Raw genomic sequence first — 23,423 nt, forward strand, 5'->3', positions numbered from 1 at the left:
AAAAAAAAAAAGATTCCTGGATCCGGTGGTTGGTTCCGGTTGGCGTTGCATTGTTTTTGTTCCCCACATAATGCGAACCAATTAGATTAGTCTTTCTTGTCGTGCTGCGAGTTAGAATAGAAAATGGACATTCCAAACTAAACACGTTTTAAACTAGGGGAATCATTTTGGAGATGCATGGCGCCGGTGGTTGGTTCCATAGATATATATATGGTTGGTTCCACTTGTTGCTTCCGGCCACCTGATGACGTAACGTTCCGACCGGATCAGAAACTCTGGAGAATGGTATTGATGATCCCAGGCTAGCATGTCTATTGTCTAAAGAACGGACGGCATTGCCCCCACCATTCATTTCACAAGCGCAAGACACAAAGCCATGTCGTGGTCGTTTACTCTGCTGCCGTGGCTGTTGATGTTGATGTCGTGGATGAACACAGTTCAGAGTATGTTTCTATTCTTTATTACTAACATTATGGTCTATGCCTATGGCCGAAATGTTTAATCAAAAAACATTGTCAACACTATGACTATCTATAATACCCGAAATCTCTGCGTGTGTATGTGTCTCCCCAAAAGCTAAGGTATGGCAGATCACCTGACACAATCAATTACAATGACCAACAAACACGGGAGGATGGGGGTCCATTCATTGTTGTCTATTTTGTTTTTTGTGGCATAGCAGGAGAACGAATTTAACCCCTTGTTTGAGCCAAGTCTGGGTTGAACGTGAGTAGTGGAGCTTCCTCTGGTGTTGTGATTGTTGACTTAATTAACGTTTGTGAAGTAGTTTGACAGGTACATGGGTATCTTAACGTTGTGGTGTATCTTGTAGACCAGGCCCCCCAGCTGGCACGCGACGTCCGTTGACGTTGATTTTTGGTTGGATTTAGGTTGTGACGTCAGCTAACCAAAATCCAACGTTGGACCAACGTCAACTTCCAACGTTGTATCAACGTATTAATTTGACGTCAATTGACGTTGATATTTGGTTGGTTTTAGGTTGTGTTGGTAACTGACCAATAACCAACGTCTATTCAACGTAATATCCCAACGTCATGTTGACGTCGAATACTGACATGCTGTTGTCGGATTCTTGACCAAACCTCAATGTCTGCCCAACGTTATTATGACAACGTCCACACAACGTTGCAGTCTAACATCATCAGACGTTGATATTTGGTTGGTTTTAGGTTGTGTTGGTAACTGACCAATAACCAACGTTTATTCAACGTAATATCCCAACGTCATGTTGACGTCGAATATTGACATGCTGTTGTCGGATTCTTGACCAAACCTCAGTGTCTGCCCAACGTTATTATGACAACGTCCACACAACGTTGCAGTCTAACATCATTAGACGTTGATATTTGGTTGGTTTTAGGTTGTGTTGGTAACTGACCAATAACCAACGTCTATTCAACGTAATATCCCAACGTCATGTTGACGTCGAATACTGACATGCTGTTGTCGGATTCTTGACCAAACCTCAATGTCTGCCCAACGTTTTTATGACAACGTCCACACAACGTTGCAGTCTAACATCATTAGACGTTGATATTTGGTTGGTTTTAGGTTGTGTTGGTAACTGACCAATAACCAACGTCTTTTCAACGTAATATCACAACGTCATGTTGACGTCGAATACTGACATGCTGTTGTCGGATTCTTGACCAAACCTCAATGTCTGCCCAACGTTATTATGACAAACGTCCACACAACGTTGCAGTCTAACATCATCAGACGTTGATATTTGGTTGGTTTTAGGTTGTGTTGGTAACTGACCAATAACCAACGTCTATTCAACGTAATATCCCAACGTCATGTTGACGTCGAATACTGACATGCTGTTGTCGGATTCTTGACCAAACCTCAATGTCTGCCCAACGTTATTATGACAACGTCCACACAACGTTGCAGTCTAACATCATTAGACGTTGATATTTGGTTGGTTTTAGGTTGTGTTGGTAACTGACCAATAACCAACGTCTTTTCAACGTAATATCACAACGTCATGTTGACGTCGAATACTGACATGCTGTTGTCGGATTCTTGACCAAACCTCAATGTCTGCCCAACGTTATTATGACAACGTCCACACAATGTGGCAGTCTAACATCATCAGACGTTGATATTTGGTTGCTTTTAGGTTGTGTTGGTAACTGACCAATAACCAACGTCTGTTCAACGTATTATCCCAACGTCATGTTGACGTCGAATACTGACATGCTGTTGTCTGATTCTTGACCAAACCTAAATGTCTGCCCAACGTTATTATGAGAACGTCCACACAACGTTGCAGTCTAACATCATCAGACGTTGATATTTGGTTGGTTTTAGGTTGTGTTGGTAACTAACCAATAACCAACGTCTGTCCAACGTATTATCTCAACGTCAGTTTGACGTTGAATACTGACATGCTGTTGTCGGATATTTGACCAAACCTCAATGTCTGCCCAATGTTATTATGATAACATCCACACAACGTTGCAGTCTAACATCATCAGACGTAGATATTTGGTTGGTTTTAGGTTGTGTTGGTAACTAACCATTAACTAACGTTTGTTCAACGTATTATCCCAACGTCAGGTTGACGTCGAATACTGACATGCTTTTGTCAGATTTTTGACCAAACCTCAGTGTCTGCCCAACGTTATTATGACAACGTCCACACAACGTTGCAGTCTAACATCATTAGACGTTGATATTTGGTTGGTTTTAGGTTGTGTTGGTAACTGACCAATAATCAACGTCTATTCAACGTATTATGCCAACGTCGTGTTGATGTAGAATACTGACATGCTATTGTCGGGTATTGTGACCAAAACCCAATGTCTGCTAAACTTCATAATGAAAAGATCTCCTCAACATTCAAACCTCATTAGATGTAGATATTTTGCTGGGTTAATGTGGCTGTTACTTAAACAAAATCCAACATAGTCTGGCTGTAGAATATGGACAATAAGTACTGAAGGTTCTGACATAGAGTAATGATCTAGCATCTGTTTAACCTGCAATAGTCCAACCAGAGCAATTGGTAGCTGTTTCATCTGTGGTTCAACTATATTCTTCCAGATGAGCTACAGGGCCACCCCATGGCCCAGAAAGGTGTTTGTGCAGTTCTATAACCCTCAGCCTTTTCCAGATAACTGAATTTGACTTTCAGACAAATACCATCAAGTTGCTCCTGGGGCACATGCCAGCATCCCACCTATAGTGAACCTGTGGCTGTATATGAGACTGATTAGCTACAGGTTTCTTTGCCAGTGTGGATTTAGAGCCAAGGCAACATGGTTAAGGCCAGTTATACCTTTTCCCTTCCACTTTAGCAGATGTTAGTTGTCGGTGATCAGCCAGCTGCATCTTAAAGGAATGCGACCGACAGTGAGGTAGGTAGACAGCCATGTCAACTCTTTATCGTCAATAATTTGCCCTTAGTTTGCTTCAGGAGACCTTCCTTAGTTCCAGAGGGCAAATTCAGTTTCAGCTTATGGCTGCTCAAATGTTTTATGTTGAGCGCTTGGGGTGGGTGGACTGTAGGGTCCACCCCTACAGTGTCTTGCTCAGGACACTTCGCCCCGTCCAGGGCCTTTGAGGCAAACCGGGGACCTTCTGATTATCTAACCAGTAACCTATGCTGCCCTAAATAATAAACCCATATGAAAAGAAATGCATCAATACATTACAATGCATAGACACCGGCCTACCTCAAAACCAGGGTCTTCCTTAGTTGTGACATATGGAGCAAGAGTGTGTGACTGTGACACCGTTTATCATCCACACCACTATGTATGTACTACTGGGTGGACGGAAGGGCGGACAGATGGACAGACAGACAGACAGACAGACACTTTTTTGTTACCCTTTCAGCCTAAATGCATGACTGTACCTCATGCTGTTTACATTTCTGACTAATAAAGTAATCAATCAATCACAAAAAGTAAAATAATTGTTTGCCCTGATATGTAGTGGAGTAAAATAATAAAGTATCAAAAGATAGAAACACACAAGTGAATTTAAAAAATACAATGCTAAGTACAGTACTTGAGTAAATGTACTGATTTTCACCATTGTTCATGTTTCATAGCTGTTGCAGTTCTTTATGTTTGCATTATATTAATTGCTAATCAAATAAATGATTGAGGGAAATATTTCACTTTTTGCATTAGGCCTACAGCATAATGCCATATGACACATACAATGTAAACTGACATTTAACATAATAACATTGGGCAGACATTGAGGTTTGGTCAAATATCCGACAACAGCATGTCAGTATTTGACGTCAACCTGACGTTGGGATAATACGTTGAACAGACGTTGGTTATTGATTAGTTACCAACACAACCTAAAACCAACCAAATATCTACGTCTAATGATGTTAGACTGCAACGTTGTATGGATGTTGTCATAATAATACATTTCAAACTGGATTGTCAAATGTCTCCTCAAATCACTGAGCAGTATAGCAACGTTCTGCTCTTTCATTGGACGAATCATTGGACTTGTGGGTGGGACCACAGTTGTATAACACCAGACTGGGCGGGGCAACAGTAACTGCTGCAGGAGCCTGCAGTTTGAATTTGGAGGGAGAGAAGACAGGAAGAGATACTTGTTTGTGCATGGAGATGTTTTTTTGACCATCCCAGGACTTCTAGAATCACAATCTTTTGCACAGGTGAGTTCATAATTAATTTCCTTCTAACTTGAAATGAAATATTTGATTGTTTGTTTTTAAAATAAAGTTCTACATTCTGTTTATGACCGAGTGAGGTGATTTCTTCATATTGCAAATCAGTCATGCTTTGTTGTTTTCTTTTTCTTTTCCTTTTCTTTGCATGTTTTTGAAACTGGCAGCATTGTTTGAGTAAATCATTTGCCCAAAATGGTTACAGTACCTGCCTTTTGTGGCAAAACAGTGGGAACTAGAAAGAGGCTATACTGCATTAACTAGATGGACTGATCCCCATTGCTTTGTGTTGGTGGCTTGGTGCTGCTGAGTTAAACATTTGAATTGCAGCTTTTAAAGCTAATGTCTTATTTTAGGTGAAGTTCTGTTGTTCATGCATGATTCATGTTTTCAGTTGGGAATGTGTGTTATTGAAGGGTAAAAGCTCACATGCCTCACAGCCTGATTTTTGTGTGAGACAGTGCTGTGTAACTAAAAATCAGGCATAAGGGTTGGTTGCATTTGAATAGCCTTGTGTAGCCTTTATCATAGTTTTGATTATATTAGCTTGTAAGACATTATTTTCAGTCTAATATTGGCCAAGCCTAACAGTAAAGCCCACCTAAAAAAAATAAACATAATAGAGGAATGTAAACACTATGTTGAAGATTGATTGGTAAGTAACCAATCCCCAACGTCTGTTCAATGTATCATGCTGACGTCATATTGACATAGAATACTGACATGCTGTTGTCAGGTATTGTAACCAAAAACCAACGTCTGCTTAACGTCATTATGCTGACGTTCACACAATGTCAAATTCTAACATCATTAAGCGTTGTTTTTTTGTTGGATTTAAGTTGTGTTGGTAAGTAACCAATACCCAACGTCTGTTCAACATATCATGCTAACGTCATATTAACATAGAATACTGACATGCTGTTGTCGGGTATTGTAACCAAAACCCAACATCTGCTTAACGTCGTTATGCTAACGTCCACACAATGTTAAGTTCTAACATCATTAAATGTTGATTTTTGTTGGTTTTAAGTTGTGTTGGTAAGTAACCAATGCCCAACATCTGTTCAACGTATCATGCTAACGTCAAATTGACAAAGAATACCGACATTCTGTTGTCGGGTATTGAGACCAAAGCCCAATGTCTTCTTAACGTTATGACGTTAACGTCTACACAACGTTAAATTCTAACGCCATTAGACGTTGATATTTTGTTGGTTTTAATTTGTGCTGTTAAGCAACTATAATACAACGTTTTCTCAAAGTTTTTTTCATTTCTGAGGAATGTAAACACTATATTGAAGATCTATTGGTAAGCCATCTTAAGTTGAAATATTGAAGTAAGTCCTGTACAGTTGAATGGCCCAAACAGAGTGAAGAACAGTTAGTATTTTGCCATAACCGATACTTGATATACAGTAGCTGATAATGAAGTAGGTGTACTGTAGGTTTGATAGCTGTCGTTTTCGACGCTGTTCCAGCCCATATTGAATTTAAATGTCCACAGATGTTTCGGAAGGCAGAGGTAGCCTATCTAATCTGTTTTTTTGTGTGTGTGTGTGTGTGTGTGTGTGCGTGTGCGTGTGCGTGTGCGCGTGTGCGTGTGCGTGTGCGTGTGCGTGTGCGTGTGCTACTTCAGCTTCCAAACACCTGTGATCAAGACTTGGTGAGCCTCCACCAAGTCCGAAGTAAGTATAATATCAGGGCGTTAATTTGAGGGGTAATATGCTTTAAATTGGTTGTAATTTAAAAATATATATTGAATTAGATGATTCAGGTTTCCCACGGTAGTGACTTTCCTGGAACATTTTGAATTGAGTTATAAATTCCCACAGGGCTTTGGGCACCCTGATGATAGTTTTTTGACACAGTTAAACATAACAGGCACAGATAAACTAGTAAACATTAGTCTACAGTCAGCAGTGTAATGTAAAAGCAGTCTTATAGCGTTAATATTGAAAGGGTAGGGATGTGAAGTTTCACTCAACCAACGATTCGATATAATTCACCATACTGGGTTCACAATACAATTTCTTCTTGGGTTTTCTCTGAAGTAGTTGTGCCACGGCATGAGGCCATTGTGAGAAGTCTCTATCTTGCGTCAAGTATATTTTTCATTCATAATGTGTTGTGTATTTCTTATTTTCATGCTAGATGTGGTACATCAAGAGGTGGAAGGTCCTCTCAAGTAGAATACATCGGGTAAGTACCTCCACACTGAACTTCACTATTATTTGACAATAAAGCAACATAATTTTGATTTAAAACAAGTTTGATTTTTCACCGCTATTAAAGGCATCAGGTTAACGGCTATAAAAATGAGGCATCATATACAGTATATGAATAGTTTTGATGCGATAGCATCAATATATTCTAAAGAAGTATTTGTATAATTTATTCGTCATGTCCCTGGTGTTTAAAGACCTTAAGAGGTGTAACGATAGAATAATATCTTAGCTGTCCACTTAATATGGCATTTTCCTTCCTGTGACTTTTACCATACTCTCAGGTTGTCATGGTTGGAGACACAGGAGGTAATTCATTGGATGATGCACCCAGAAGAATGATGCCGTTCCTCATGTCACATGAATTGACACTCCAGTACAACCTTTGTTGACATCATGGCAAGAATAAGTCCCCGGGGCCTGTGTCTTTTTGACGTTGCATATGGTAAGTTAAACATTTTAATTGCCCGATGTAACTTGACCTTTCCGTTATCTTTCAAATTCAAAAAGGAGTGCTACAAAATGTTGATTATTTTTATATACGTTGGCAGTTATGCCTAAGTTCAAGAGTTTGGAATCACTGTGAAAATTAAGTAAGTACAGCCAAGACACTGATGATAATGATAAATGTAATAATAATAATAATAATAATAATAATAATAATAAGGGTAATAATAATAATAATAATAATAATAATAATAATAATAATAATAATAATAATAATAATAATGGTAATAGTAATAATAATAAGGGTAATAATAATAATAACTTATATTCTTCAACATTTCTGTTCATTAAATAATCCACCAAGTGCAGCAATATCTTTAAAGACCTTAGGCATTCTAGATGTCATATTCTCTAGATATCCAGGTCAAATTTCACCCCATATTTTCAGTAGAATTTGCCGTACTTTGAGACTGGTTTGTATAAAACTTCTCATGAACCTTACGGTATAGCTGTTCCCAACATAGGATTTAGATCAAGCAATTGTGATGGCCCTTCCATCAGAGACAGTACTCATATCTGCAAACTCAGTTAATTTCAAAATCATAATTTCTCACTGATTCCAAACTTTTGAACAGATATCTGTCAGTCAATAAAGATGTTTCATAATGTAAAAATCAAGTTAGAGTTATTAAAATAGCTTATTCCTGTCATTTATCTTTAGGGGAACTAAAGAAGAATGCAACCCTCAACAAATTAAACAGAATGATGCAGAGAAGACTCTCCAAGTGATTTACGGGAGCTCAGTGTTATTTCTCTCTCTTTTTAACGTTTTTGCCCTTGGTGCATATGTTATAGACATGCCTCAAAGAATGCACTTCATTGTTTTTATTGATTTGTACTGTTTAGTTATTTTAAAGTTTCACAAATGGAATCATTTTCCTACAAAGGCACTTTGGGCTCTGAACCTATTCACCAAACCTGTAACTGTTTGGACAACAATATGACTTGTAATTTCTGTTTGTTTATACTACCTATTCAAATGTGCCAATTACAAGTTTAAAAAATATATAATAATGTTGTTTTATTAAACTTTGTCAAATAATATTGTCTGATATTGTATTTTCACCTTGGTAAAACTTGACACTGAAACAAGATGTAATTTGTTGTTGTTTGTCTGACGTCGTGATGATGAGATATCGACGTCAAAATGACGTCTGGAAGATGTCCTGTTCCCACCGCCCACTCAGTGGGCACAGGAGACGTTATTTTAACGTTGATATCTTGTTGTGACAAGATATCTACGTGACAAGGTAACTCTGGAGGTTGACGTCCTGCTAATGTTGGATTGACATTTTATTCTCAACTAAAATACAACGTGATTACAACGTTAGAAATATGTCATATTTTGATTGTACTCTAACGTTGAGCCAATGTTGTACTATGACGTCAACCCGATATAAATTTTCAGCTAAAATACAACTTGTCAGTTTATGACGTCAGACAAACGTTAGGTTATGACGTCAGACAAACTTTCATTTACAACTAAAATACAACTTGTATCCAACGTTGGGAGTCTAACCTTTAATCAACGTCTACATAACATCAGAGATTCACGTTAAATCAACGTTAGTTTAAGATGTCAAACCAACGTCAGTTTATGACGTCAGACAAACGTTAGGTTATGACGTCAGACAAACTTTCATTTGCAACTAAAATACAACTTGTATCCAACGTTGGGAGTCTAACCTTTAATCAACGTCTACATAACATCAGAGATTGACGTTAAATCAACGTTAGTTTAAGATGTCAAACCAACGTCAGTTTATGACGTCAGACAAACGTTAGGTTATGACGTCAGACAAACTTTCATTTACAACTAAAATACAACTTGTATCCAACGTTGGGAGTCTAACCCTTAATCAACGTCTACATAACATCAGAGATTGACGTTAAACCAACGTCAGGTTATGACGTCAGACAAACTTTCATTTACAACAAAAATACAACTGGTATCCAACGTTGGGAGTCCAACCTTTAATCAACGTCTACATAACATCAGAGATTGACGTTACATCAATGTTAGTTTAGGATGTCAAACCAACGTCAGGTTATGACGTCTAAACAACGTTGGGTTATGACGTCTAAACAACGTTGGGTTATGACGTCAGACAAACTTTCATTTACAACCAAAATCCAACGGTCATCCAACGTTGGAGTACAACGTTGGGACAACGTTGTACTGACGTCGCGTGTCAGCTGGGCCATTGCAAGTTGCTGTACTATGTCCTCAACCCTGAGCCATCCCGCTCTAGCAAAATGAGCAGGGGTTAGATGGGTTGTAGGCCATGTTTGAGGCCAAGAAGGAGCCATACCAGTTTGTTTTGGGATGTCTGGAGCTTTGTTTTTAAAGCATTTGTGGTGTTATAGTACCATGAGAGGTGCGTGCATAGTCGAAGTGACTTTGGATGAGGGCTCATGTTAGAGTCCTCAATGTATTCTTACTGACCAGAGAGGAGATCCTGTACAAAAATCTTGTTCTTTGGTTGACTTTTTTGATTACTTTAGTTGTCATTTTATCACCGGAAAGATTTGCCTCTAAAATGGAACCCAACGAGGTAATTTTCTATTTTCTTGTAATAGCATTGTCACAAGAGGCACAATCTTTTATGCCGATGTATGGAATTCCATGTCAGCCATGCCCAAATATGGAGCGTCTAGGCCGTCCTATGACATCATATTGATGACATCAGGGTATTCCATATATGGCGATTCGCGTATTTTTCGATATTGTTGTAGGACAACCGCCGATCCGACCAACTTTCACACTGGGAACATCACTCCTTCGGGTCCTATGCACACTGAGTGCTATTCTCTTTGAGTCGGTTGTTGAGGACTTCTTGTCTTGGAGATGCAAACAACACAAGTACTAGGCTCAGCATTGAGTTTGACTGTCCCATTGCAAGCTATGGTTAAGTATCGTAGGGCTTGGCACAACTAAACACCATCTTATGAAAAATTAAGACAGGACATCAAGCCCCCAAGCACTTAAAAGGAGCCGAATCCACGCAAGATGTTCCTTTGTCACTGTAACTAAAACAATCCTTATTATTGCCACTGTCTTCGCTAGGTCTACCGTGTAAATTATATCAATTTGAGGCTTCAAGCTCAATAAAGAATCTATCTGATACAAATAGGCCTGCAGACTAAAAATGAAAGAAAATGTTTATGCCTTACAATAGAAGTGAAGAATCATTGACAATGCATTTTATGAATCATGTACCATGAAGGATTTCACATAAAATCACGTCCAGTTGGATTAATGTTGAATCAAGTTGCTACTGTTTCCACTGTTGACGTGTAACATAACTGCTCTTATTCTGTAGGCCTATTAGAAATGCAGGTAATTCAGCATTAGTAAAGTTTCTCATCTGCTATTCGTCTATCAGATCACTTTGTAATTACCTTAATTGTAAATTGTGTTGTGCAGGTATCAAGGTGATTGGAGCAAAACAAACGGCAGTACAAGGACAGGATGTCTCCTTTCCCTGCACACTGACTGAGAAACCTGCAACTGAAGAAATCGCTCAGGTCTTCTGGAAGAAGACAACCAGAAACAACACCAAAGTTCACGATTTCTTGACTGTGTCTCCTGAATATGGTGCAGAACTCGTCGACGATCGTGACAGTAGATTCAAGTTCATCGGGAGCTTAGAAGAAAACAATGGATCCATCCATTTCTCTAATGTCACGCTGTTGGATGAAGGAGTCTACACCTGCATCTTCACTCTGTTCCCAAGTGGATCATACAGAACAGAGATGCCTCTGACTGTGCTTGGTAAAATATACCCTTTTATATTGTAGTATATTGTATAATGGCGTTATGACAGCCAGGTTATCAAAGCAATAATACACACAAGGCTGTGATATATTTCATATCATGGCTAGAGTGATGAAGTTTTGTTCAGAGTTTCTCTTTATAATGCTACATAATCGCCTTATGCTTTATGATAGCCATTAGAAATTGTACATTTGTTTTCCTTTTTGGATCAAATAAGATATGCAACTAAGCATTGGCTAGTCAGTTGATGCGACTTATTTGTCTACTTTTGTTTGTGCAACTCTCTTAGTCCCTCCAGTGACCAGCCTGAAGGTTGAAGCTCCTGCTCCCGTTGAGGGGGAGGATTTGGTCACGTTTGCGAGCTGCATAGCTTCTGGGGCCAAACCCCCTGCAGATGTCACCTGGGACACTGGGTCTTCTCAAGATTTGAGAGTTGCGACCAACTCCACCCTACATGCCAATGGCACCACCACCACAGTCAGCCATCTGGTCGGCACACCAACCAGAAATATCAACCACCTCCTTGTCCAGTGTGTGGTCAAGCAACAGGCCCTGGCAACAGAGGAAACCCTGCCCTTCACCATTGAGGTCCACTGTGAGTTATATACCTTACCCTACAGCTTATACACTTTCATATTTGTAACAACAGGGAGTCACATGTGCAGGTTAATCATTTTCTCCTGTTTGTGTGAAGTCCTTGTTGAACCACACTATACCTCTAGCGGAACAAAGTTGTATGTTGTCTCAATCTGTAGTCATGCATGTTTTCCAACAGACATCACAGACAGGTAATTGTCTTCTATAGCGTTTAGCCAGTAGGTTCACAGGTATGAGTAGATTCCACTGTGTGAGACCTTGCGTGCCTAGTGGTCGTACAGTAAATTATGCCAATGCAAAGCAATCATGCAAAGAGGAGTCACAAGGCTTCAGTGTTGACATTCAAAATAACCATTCATCTTAAAGTCAGTTGCATCATTATCTATATGGGTGCCATTATCTCCAGTTCAGAACATGGGTGTCACTGACGCGAACGGCCTTTTGGCGTGTAGTGAAGTGCAAGGGGGGGGAGAGAGTCAGCGCACTGAAGTCAAGGCACTGACTACTGTGTTGTTGACAGACAACGGATGCACGCTTATGAGAAACAACAGTTGTGTGCATTAGCGCAAGATGAGGATAAAGGAAGCATTCAGTCTAAAAATCTTTTTTTACTCTCTTGGTGATTGTCTGGCACAGTAGTTGTGAAGCAGTAGCAAACTGGACATTTAGACTGAATGTTTCCTTTATCCTCATCTTGCGCTAATGCACACAACTGTTTTGCCAGGTTTTATTTTTGTTGTTTCTCATAAACGTGCATCCGTTGTCTGTCAACAAGTAGTCTGTGCCTTGACTTCAGTGCACTGACTCTCTCCCCACCCGCCCCCTTGTGCTTCAACTACACGCCAAAAGGCCGTTCGCGTCACTGACATCATTCTTAAACCACTGCCTGCATACTTCATACTATGTCCATTTCATCTCCTTTCTTGCAGATGCACCTCTGTCAGTGAACATCCATGAAACATCCAAAGATGCGTTTGAATGTGTGTCTGACTCCAGTCCAAAAGCAACGCACACCTGGAGCAGGTAGTTTCAACAAACTAGTTTAAATGTAAACGGTTAAGTCTCCGCATACATATTCAATGACATTTGTTGAACCTGTATGCTTACACACGCTCGAAAGTTAAAATAGCCTTTCTGTTAAATATATTGTTTAGTTTATTTTGTATCCACGGACATAAATGTAACGAAACGCACACCATCCCAGCTAGACTGACACCAAATATTTTATTTCAAAACATGACACTTGTGTTCTTTTCTGTGTGGGATACGCTCATCCTGAGTGTTGCTGTGTCTCTGTTGTAGAGTAAACCGGTCATGGCCCCAGTCTGGGATCAGTGCCGAGGGAGGCAGGCTGCACTTCATCAGCCTCGCCTCTGACCTGGGAGGTCTGTACGCCTGTGAAGCTTCTAACCCTCATGGACAACAACATGTCTCTCTCTACGTGTACTATGACGCAGGTGAGAAGCTTGTAGATCTGCTATTTTTTGCAAATCTTTGACATTTAATATATTTTTTTTAAAGATATGTTTGGGGGGTTTTGCTGCCTTTTTATTGATTGGAACAGTAGACTGTCAGGAAATGGGGAGAAAGATGAGGGGGTGACACGCAGCAAAGGTCGTCGTGATTGGGAGTCGAACCCGCGACACGCTGTCAAGCTGGATTACCAGCCTAGGTGCTGGTTATGCCAACCATCCGGGCCAGAATATATATATATATTTTTTCTTTTAAAGCAAACATTTGTAACTCAAATCTTTGCTTCATGGGGGTCCCTGGAACAAAACATTTTGAGATGGGGGTCCGCGGGCCAAATATATTTCTAAAAATGTTTTCTAAATCCTAACAGTATGTTGCTATATCAATGGTGCTCCAACTTTTCCATGTCAAGGATCCCCCAAAATGATATGTATTTGGCCGCAGACCCCCACCTCAAAATATGTTATTCCAGGGACCCCCAGAAGAACAGATCGGAGTTAAAAATGTTCGCTTTAAAACATATATATATATATATATATATATATTCAAAGATTTGCAAAAAGAATTCCACGATTTTTCAAAAAATAGATCTACAAGCACTCTGTGCCACGCTATGAGCTATATATCTTTGAATAGCCAAAGAAATCTTAAAATGACACAGATGCGTTCCCGGTCTGGATTAAGTATGACCTCATTATGACCACGGATACGCTCTAATAGTTTGAAAAACATATTTCATTTAATTATGTCTTTAATAAACAGCAATGACTCATGAGCAATCACCATGCCCAAAAGACACACAACCGAACTTGTGCAAACTTGTGCGTTTTCATAGTTTAGACACAACCTTGTCATAAATGGATTATTTATAAATCGACTTTGATTATACATTTTTATTTAAACAGTACATTCTGCATTGTATAAGTTTAACCATCAGCATGACACACATGCACACTTTCAGTACCGTAATCTAGAGTTACAATAGTCCCGTAGTTAGGTGCTAAAACAATGTTAACAAGGCTATCCTAACTATGCAGACTGACTGACTATGCAGGGGAATCAAGTTAGGCAACACAAGCATAAGGCCATAAACAGTAAAGCGATATTAGAGATCATTTCACTGCTGGCAGACGGTGGTAAACAACCATTGTTTATATTGCTAGCCTAACAAGAACCCAGCTACTGTAAGTTAGCTATCTAAAATAGCTGACATGTTCTGACTCGAAGAGAGAAACAACAGAAATAGATTAATGTAAACATAATTAAACATGGTCTCCAGTGTAAGTTGTCGTCATGATGAAACAATAGCACACACACCTAGACATAAATACTCTACTTAGAATTACTTAAGGCACTTACCTATCTGTGCTTGACGCAAAGCTTCCCTGAATGTAAGAAAGTATTCAACGCTCCACAGTAAGCAGACCAGGACAGACTGAGAGGTGCGTACGTGTCAGAGCAGGAATCTCATAAAGAGAGGGTGGTGTCGTGGCAGTCCCACAGGAACTAACAGCAATGAGAAAACAAGGCGTTGTTGTGATTATTATCAGTCTACAGCAGTGGTGTAAAGTAACTAAGTACAGTGTAGTATTTCCAATGTTCAGTACTTTTACTTCTACTCCACTATACACTCAGAGGCAAATATTATACTTTAACTCCACTACAATTATTTGAAAACTTTAGTTACTAGTTACTTTGTAGATTTTGATTATTATTACAAAACATACATTAACCACTTCAAAAACTTTTATTCAAGTAAATTTAGAATTTCGTACTTGTAATGGAGTATTTACACATTGCAGTATTGATACTTTTACTTAAGTAAAACATTTGAGTACTTTTTCCACCACTGGTCTACAGGTGGTTGAGGGTGGAGCCCTTGTTGAACACAAAGCCTCTGCTCTGGTAGATTTACTAATAGAGCTTCATACCTCATGTTGGTGATCATAAGGAAGGCAATAGATGAGGGTCGTGAGGATTCCCTGATTCTCTCTCCCTCACGGTCTTCACTATGTGCTGAGTGCTGGTACACAGGGCTGAGAAGGCATTAGTGGGAGTCCTCATGGTAGGTGTTTACACGGTAACCGGAAGACTCGCCCCAAAACACGCTCACCCAAAAGAAAATTTGCGGACATCTCGAGTTTAAGTTTAGGAATAAGGTTAGGGTTAGGCATAGTTTTACTGAGGTTAAGATTAGGAATATGGTTAGGTGAATTCCGGACTTTAACTTGTAACAGAGCACTTCTACATTGCAGTATTGGTACTTATACTTAAGTTGTAAAAAATGTAGTACTTTTTCCACCACTGATGTCATGTCATGTTCCCATGATGTCCTTTAGTGTCAATGTGTCATGATGAGTCTTTTATATCTCTGTCTTCTGTTCTTTAGGAGGCTGCATGGTCTGCATGACTTTATTCATTCTCAGCATCCTTGCCATTACTGTTGCTGTTGGTTCTGCCCTCTTGTACTACAGGCGAAAATACGGAACTTTCCCCTGGTAACTAACAGTAACACTAACAATATTATTTTATTTTAGATTTAGATATTCGGAATAATGCAAAAGAAATGTATCTGTGAAGTATTGTTCTGATATGAGCTGATGATTCCTAAACCAGGAGAGAAGAAGTGATGTTTCAGAGTGCTCACCGGCTGTCCAAAACACCCAATGATCTACATGATGAGAAACACAGACCAGGAGAAGAAAGAGAGACATGATCATGTAAGCCATTTTCTTCTTTGGGATATAGCTTACTCTAACTTAACTCTATAGTGCATTATGCAGAGTTTTTCAGTGATGAAAGCATTGTAGTGTAATGCAGGTCAAAACAGCATTTTATTACAGTTACAGTTGTAGAGTTGTAGAGTTGTATTTTGATGATGGTTGCGTTCATTAAAAACCTTTTGGTTCTCTGATTTATTGATTCATGTAGAGATCTCTGGAATGTTTACCAAAGGTTGGTACCAATGATACCAAAGGGAGGTACTGTGTTTGGACCACACGTATGCATGGATGGCTCCTTACTTTACATAAATGCAATCCCGCCATAGTTGATCGGTGTGCAGAAGCAGAGGAATGGCTGCCCCACCCCTTACTTACTTACTTACTGCCCTTTATGCCGGCTGGCATGTAGGGCAGCAACAAAGGATCTCCACTCCTGTCTGTTCTGGGCCAGCGTCTTTATAGAACCCCAGGTGTGATGCAGGTTCTGCATCACACCTGGGGTTCCCACCCCTAGCACTGCATTATTGTATTGTATCTCTATGTTTCATGATATGATCTTTTTAAAACGGGACCACTTTGTGGCAGTGGGGTCTGACTTGTTGTCGGCTGCAACAGAGAGTTAAGTAATGGTGGTTGTTGATTGCTGTCAGCCTATAAAAGACAGTTGGCCTCATCAACATTCCATCCTGTGACTCTGCACTTGCAGCCGAGAACAAACCATGCCCCACTACTTTACATTTAACAAGCTGATACGTTAAAGAATGAGTTACATACTGTTGTATTACTGTAGATTGGCGTCCCAGAGATAAACTATTTGATGGGGGGTCCGTGGTCCAATGTATCAGACTGGGTGTACTTGAATTTTGAAAGGTTGAGAATCACTGAATGCAATGGCTGAGTCGCACTGGGAATTTGGCTTCCTAAGTAAGTGCCTTATTCTAAAGTGTCTAATTCACCCCATTTAACTAACTCGCCCTATTTAACCATTAAATTATTTCTGGAAAAATGTACCAAAAGAAATGGAGCTTTAATGATTCTGATTGTAAACATGATGAAAGATGGTCATTTGATATTCATAGTGATTCCAGACATTTATTTATTATTTTTTGGTTCACAGAAACCTTGATCCTGTGTGTGCGACTGTGCGTTGTACCGAATGAGAATGTTGAACTGTTATAAGTTAAACTACTGTACTGTTCTTCAGTTCTGAAACACTACATTTATTATTGTCGTTAGAATTATTATGTGTTTTAATTAACATGAAGGATTTCACTCCTACAGATACATTTGGGATGTTATTGTTCATAACTCTATAGTGCATTATGCAGAGTTTTTCAGTGATGAAAGCATTGTAGTGTAATGCCGGTCAAAACAGCATTTTATTTGGGCTGTCAATTGTTTTGATAGCTTTTTCAGAGATCCTCCTTTGTAGTTTTCTTTTTTAAAGGTAGGACTATTGTTTGTGTATACAGTTTAAAGTCTATACACTACTGTATGATATGGTTTGACAGTGTTATAGTATGCAGCTGAGACATTTGAAAACGGGGAGCCTCAGACAACCGAACAGTTTCAGAAAGTTTGTTCTAATATGTTTTATTGAAATTTGCTCAATATATTATTTGTTTTATTAGCCTTTTGCACTAAATCATTCATTTCTGATTAAACATGCACTATGGTAGAGCTCACACAGTTTTTTAGTCGTGTGCTGTTTGACTGTCCTCATTTGTGCTTTTGTTGTGACACATGTAATTTTTGTTACTGTAATAAATGGCAATACCTAAATGGCTTCACAGTGGCTGCCATTCTTTTATTATTAAGTGTTGACACTGAATCAACACTTCACATCTTGGCTGGGGCACTTTGACTACGCTGCCATCTCCTGGTACAACGGCTTCTCGCAGTTGTTAAAAAACAAACTGCAGACAGCTCAAAACAATCTAATTTGGATGGGTTCATCAAGGTTCATCCACATACTGGTACACACCACGATTTAGAGCACTTTAAAACAAAAATAAACTGGTTAACGGTAGAGAAGCACAGTCTACATTAAAATGCTGTTCACTTTTAAAATTGTAACAAACAAGGTCCCAATGAATTGCCTCGCCATTCGGATGCTATGCATTGAATGGAACATTATCACGTTTTATCAGACCATTGAATGGGCAAAGTAGGCGACATACTGACCTACCCGCGATTTATTAGACCATTCATTGGGTGTTATAAGCCAGGACATACTTGGGTAATCGGTATTCTGGTGAATTTACAGGGAACAACTCACTTTGTTCCCTGTAAATTCTAAAGCCATGGGTAAAAACTTCTTGTACAGTGTAGCAGTGCAACAATCTGTCGTAGGAACTCAAAACAAGTGCTTCCCTGAGTACTTTAGAAAGAGCTCTTGGCTACAAAATGGTTAAATCTTAGCGATAATAAAAAAAAAAAATTCTGATAATAATCTAAATTAGGCAATTAGGCAAAAGATTGCCGTTATGTTTTTTATGTTATGTTTTATGTACAGAGAACCACAATGGAAATACGCCCTTGGGCTTTATTGTGTATTGATCCTAGGTGATGCTATGACTGTATGTCAGGAACGGTGCTCTTTTTTAAATGTAATGTCACCAAATAAAACCAATCAATCATGACTTGTGAGTCAGTCTTGTACTGTATAGTCACTGTACTTATGCTCAAAGTTGGATATACATTTCCACAAGTGTGTGCTTTTCATGGATTTTCTTACCACAAAAGAGCAGACCTTTTCTTGGGCCATACTTTTAATTGCCCACAGATAAAACAGTAGTGTGAAGTTACTACAAGAATTGTATCTGTATTTTAATCAATTTCCTTCAATCATGATGTGAAAGTCAGATATGGACCCTAGATTGAGAACCAATGCAATAAACAGTACAATAAAAAAAATAAATAAAGTTAAATGTTTTTTAATTTTTAAATACATCTATAAGGTATATACAAAACAAAAAATATATAATTGGAAACATAATTAAAGGTTCAGCTTTTCTTTTCAATTAAATCTCAGCTCTTCTTCACTAGTTCCTCAAAAAGTTCCAGGAAGCGTTTGGTGCTCTCCTGCGTGGCCTGGAAGCGTTCCTCCTCCCTGGCCGCCTCGGCCTCCAGGAACTGCAGCACGCTCTTCTCCTCCTCTTTTCTCCTCCTCCTTTCTCTTTTGCGGGGCGGAGGACTGGTGGAGGTGGACGCCGGCTCACCGTCCTCCTCCTGCTGTGTGAGGAGGAGGAGGACGGTACTCGAGCCGGGCTCCTCCTCCACACGCGTCTGGCTGCTACTACTAGTGGCCTCCTTCACAGGTCTAGGAGGAGGAGGAGGTGACACTCTGCCACCCGAGTCCACGTCAGGAGACTGTTTTTTCACCTCACACGGTGAGGAGTCCATCACGACGGGATGCTCGATGGACGACCCGTCCCCGACGGCCTCGTGCATGGTTTTGAACCACGCCCAAGTGGTGGGCGTGGCCTCTTTGTCGGTGCCCGCCCCAGAAGGGGCGAATCTGAGCTCCTGCAGGAAAGATAAGCGAGGGTGAAGGTGAGCTGTGAGCCTATTCATAGGATACAAAGGTAGTGTAGCCGCTGTTGGACCATAAGTATTGTAAGTAGCCTTTGGGAACCAACAGTTCCTGAACCATGTGGCCCCATAGGTCAGGAGCCTATCTTGTTTCTTTTTTTAAAAAATGTGTATTTATTGCTTTTGACAAGTACATGGGAATACAGTTGCCACAGGATGTCAAAAGTACTTTTTTTTTTTTTTGTGCCCTTACATCTACCCCCCACCCCAACCCCACATACAACATGCAACATTCAGACATGTAACATACAATTACGTAACTCAAAAGAAAAAGGGAAAAATATATAATAATCAATTCATAAGTATTATGATTTCCCTCGCTAGCCCTCCCCATGGTACATATGGAGTGTATACAAAAAAGGAAAGTAGGAATCCGTTATTTCTGTCCCTTTAGCATGTATTAACCTAGAGCTTGTCAACGTGTCAATGGTGGTGTTTGCTTTATCTGTCCTGTAACGTCTTTAATTTAGTTATATGTTTAATCATAGGGCGATTTCCACTCCAATAGTATCCTTCTTGCTAATAAAGAAATAAAGGCAAGATTCTGCTTTATGCCCCTTCCAATATGTTGGTGATCTGAAGAAGTTCAAAACAACTATCTCCTGTTTCTGTAGCGTGACGCAGCTTAATGTACAACAAGTACATCCCCCCCACTGGTGAGTGGTCTCCCAATAGGGGTCAAATGCCATCTCCTCTGAAGATGAGGCAATGTTCATCACATGAGTGGACAAAGTTCTGGATTTCATGTTTGTGCAAATCTGTATCTGTGATGTGTCAGAAACGAGAAATGGCTGTATAATCAGAACACTTTTACCATGTGGTTGTTAACAGTGCCGATGCCAGTACTGATGGTCAAGGGTTCAGATAAGGTCCTGTTTGTTCACCCTGAGGCTTTAATGTGTTTCAACAACATGAGAACATCTAAACGCATGCAGTAAAGCAAAAACAACACTGAGCGCTTAGAATTATGAAGCACATTTGAACCACACCTTATATTTTCTCTTTAAGTTGTCCCACTTCTTGGCCAGTTGAGTGGCGCTCACAGTGTCATCTATGACCATTTTCGTAAGCAGCACCCTGAGGAATGCAAGACAATGTACACGTCAAACCCAAGTGGTCTCAAATAATAACATGTACACTTTAAGAATGAATAACTCACAAACAAGTCCTTCTGGACATTTTAATGAGCCACTTGAACCCAAGCATTTTGGGGTGAAAGTTCACAAAAATCATCTATTTTTGGCAAAGAGATACTGTATGGTGTAGCGGGGAAAAGCGGTCCAATTACAGAGCAATGAAATAGCATGGAGTACAGTAAAACATTTAGTCTAAAAGTATAGCACAACATTTTTTGGGGACTCGTTTCCATTATGGTCCGATGCAATTCAGAGCATAGAATATACACATTGATACATGTCATCAACAAATACAAACAGCTATATTTATAAAGGAAAACAGCGGCAGTATGACCCCTCATTTCATTGGGAATTAATATCTGACTCCACTTGTAGTGTTCTGGTAGTTTAGGGCGTGGCGTGCCCGCCCGTGCCATGCACATTTAATACAAATTACCAGAAGGACTTGTTACTTGTTTTTGATTGAATACTTTATTAACATGATTATTAACAGTACAGGTAAAGGATAACACAAAAAACCAGAGGGGCTTGTTTCCATTGTACACATTTGGGATTTATTAATAACAATGAACTATGAGGTTGTATACAAATTGAGTGATTCTGCAAGTTAAACTGTAAAGAACACAGCTCAGATTACAGCTCAGTGACTAAATGAACATGCAACTCACTCCCAGGCTTTTCTGGCAGTGTGCCTTTTCCCCGTAAACTGGTTGTCATGCGCCGTTCTGAGCTGAATGAGCTGGCGGGTCTCATCATCAGTCCCTGTGTAATAAGACATTATGATCAGGTGTCTGTCAATATCAAATTATCCGTCATATCATGTTATATGCATGTCCCAAAGGCCTATATGTGTCAGAAGTAGAACATGTAGGAGACTACATAAAAGGCGATAATACTGGCATTGATATAACACAGAAAATGCACTCAAGATAGCCTAGATCATTTATATCTAGGCTATTTTCTCCCACTCATGTAAATTAAAATGAGTGTTGCAAAGTTGTTCTTGTTTTTATTTAGTTTTAGTTTTTATTGTTAAATCTACAAGTATGGTACACAAGAGTGTAGCAGTGGACATATTTAGGAACAACAACACATAGAAAGAAGTTAAAGTACAATAGAATAGTATGTCATAGCACACTGACTTTGAGGTACTTTAGGTGCTGTGTGTGTATAAGGATGCAAGTTCATGCAATTTGGCATCCTTGGAAAAGTAAGTAAAAGTATCAATACTGCAATGTAGAAATACTCTGTTACAAGTAAAAGTCCAGAATTCAAAATGTACTTGAGTAAAAGCACAAAAGTATTGGTATCAAAATGTATTTATAAGTACCAAAAGTAAAAGTACTCGTTGTGTAGAATGTCCCATTTTTCACAAGTTTTCAATTGTTTCAAATGTGTAATTAGTTTTTTTTTTAGATAGCAGATCTACATGCGACACACTGTCTGATTATTACAAAACATGTGTATGTTTTGTAATAATAATCGAAATCTACAAAGTAACTAGTAACTAAAGTTTTCAATTAATTATAGTGGAGTAAAATGTTTTTAAAAAATTGCCTTTACTCCAGTAAAGTAAAACATACCTCAAAATTGCACTTTAACTTAAGTACAGTAGTACTTGAGGTAATGTACTCAGTTACTTTACACCACTGTTATTACTGTACTATAACCGTACATAAAGCGGCTGAATGGAACAGTAAACACTTACATTTATGAATAGATGCCTCTACAGGGGCTCCATATATGATATTTATCTCTGCCATGGAGGAGGATCCACACAGTAGTACCTATAGACCTGTGAGGTCTGTGAACTCTAATCTCCTCGGTGATGTTTCTCCTCTCTCCTCCTCCTCTTATAAGACCTATTGAAACGTCTTTAAAGGTGGCGGAACCACTTCCGGGTCCACGAAGAGGAAGCTTTCCGGGTCACGGCGTGAGAGAACGGAGGAACCACGAGGGGGCGCAAGATTACAGAAATGTAGCGCGCGCCACACACACCCACACCCACTTTCGGTGGACTATACCCCAATACTTCAGTGGTTCTCAAACTTTTTCATGTCAAGGACCCCCAAATTGACACTTATTAGCCCACGGACCCCCATTTCAAAAGATATGCCAGGGACCCCAATAAGAGAATATTTGTTACGGCTCTAGCAGTGATTCTCAACCATTCTAATGTCAAGGACCCCCAGTTTGACATGCATTAGGGCTACGGACCCCCATTTAATGGCATTTCTATCACTTGGACCGCAATTTATATTGTAAAGTCAATGTCAATTTAACTCTGAGAGTGTACAAATGGAACCAAATGGACCCTAACCGGTCCATTTGGTTCCATTTGTACACTCTCAGAGTTACAGACCCTTAAGGGTCCATTTGGTGCCTAATCTATCATTTAGCTGGGGACCCCCTGGAACTCCCCAAAGGACCCCTGGGGGTCCCCGGACCCCACTTTGAGAACCAATAGACCAATTATTTGTTTACTAACATTGAGCCTGGACGCACAGGTTTGTTTCACGCAATCAATTCCCAACCTGTTTCGGGGTGCACTGGTTTCAGCACACCCCAACCCCCTCTTGTGTGTGTTGGCTAGTGAGACGCGTCCTAACGAGACCTGATATAATGGGTTTCGTTGCGCGTGACGTCGTCTGTTAAGGGGTCTATGGTGTATATACTATGAAATGATCTGCGGTCAGTTTCGCAACT

At 39.6% G+C, this 23,423-nt stretch overlaps 2 protein-coding genes across 6 annotated transcripts; one reads left to right on the top strand and one right to left on the bottom strand.

Moving 5' to 3' along the window:
• Positions 1 to 369: 369 nt before the first annotated feature.
• LOC311058469 (nectin-4-like) lies at positions 370 to 18,334 on the top strand. Of its 4 annotated transcripts, none has more exons than XM_084075930.1 (8): positions 370 to 443; positions 10,844 to 11,191; positions 11,484 to 11,789; positions 12,721 to 12,814; positions 13,094 to 13,248; positions 15,654 to 15,762; positions 15,881 to 15,984; positions 16,196 to 18,334. In XM_084075930.1, the coding sequence occupies exons 1-7, from the start codon at positions 377 to 379 to the stop codon at positions 15,978 to 15,980; spliced, it is 1,179 nt and encodes a 392-aa protein (XP_083932056.1). In that variant the 5' UTR covers positions 370 to 376; the 3' UTR covers positions 15,981 to 15,984; positions 16,196 to 18,334. The 4 variants fall into 4 exon arrangements, 2 of the variants coding, with proteins under 2 accessions (XP_083932056.1, XP_083932057.1); XM_084075931.1 differs by having other exon boundaries at positions 16,314 to 18,334; XR_014602057.1 differs by lacking the exon at positions 15,654 to 15,762.
• Positions 18,335 to 18,903: 569 nt separating this feature from the next.
• Positions 18,904 to 22,561, bottom strand: LOC311059200 (uncharacterized protein). 2 transcript variants are annotated; one of them, XM_084076904.1, is made up of 4 exons: positions 22,426 to 22,561; positions 21,386 to 21,479; positions 20,571 to 20,658; positions 18,904 to 19,515 (listed from the first exon to the last, which is right to left on the bottom strand). In XM_084076904.1, exons 1-4 carry the CDS (start codon positions 22,478 to 22,480, stop codon positions 19,018 to 19,020), a joined length of 735 nt encoding a protein of 244 aa, XP_083933030.1. In that variant the 5' UTR covers positions 22,481 to 22,561; the 3' UTR covers positions 18,904 to 19,017. The 2 variants fall into 2 exon arrangements, with proteins under 2 accessions (XP_083933030.1, XP_083933031.1); XM_084076905.1 differs by lacking the exon at positions 21,386 to 21,479 and having other exon boundaries at positions 22,426 to 22,552.
• Between the last annotated feature and the right edge of the window lie 862 nt (positions 22,562 to 23,423).

The sequence above is a fragment of the Gymnoscopelus microlampas genome, assembly GCF_963454915.1.
Source record: "Gymnoscopelus microlampas genome assembly, chromosome: 13".
Classification (NCBI taxonomy): Eukaryota; Metazoa; Chordata; class Actinopteri; order Myctophiformes; family Myctophidae; genus Gymnoscopelus; species Gymnoscopelus microlampas.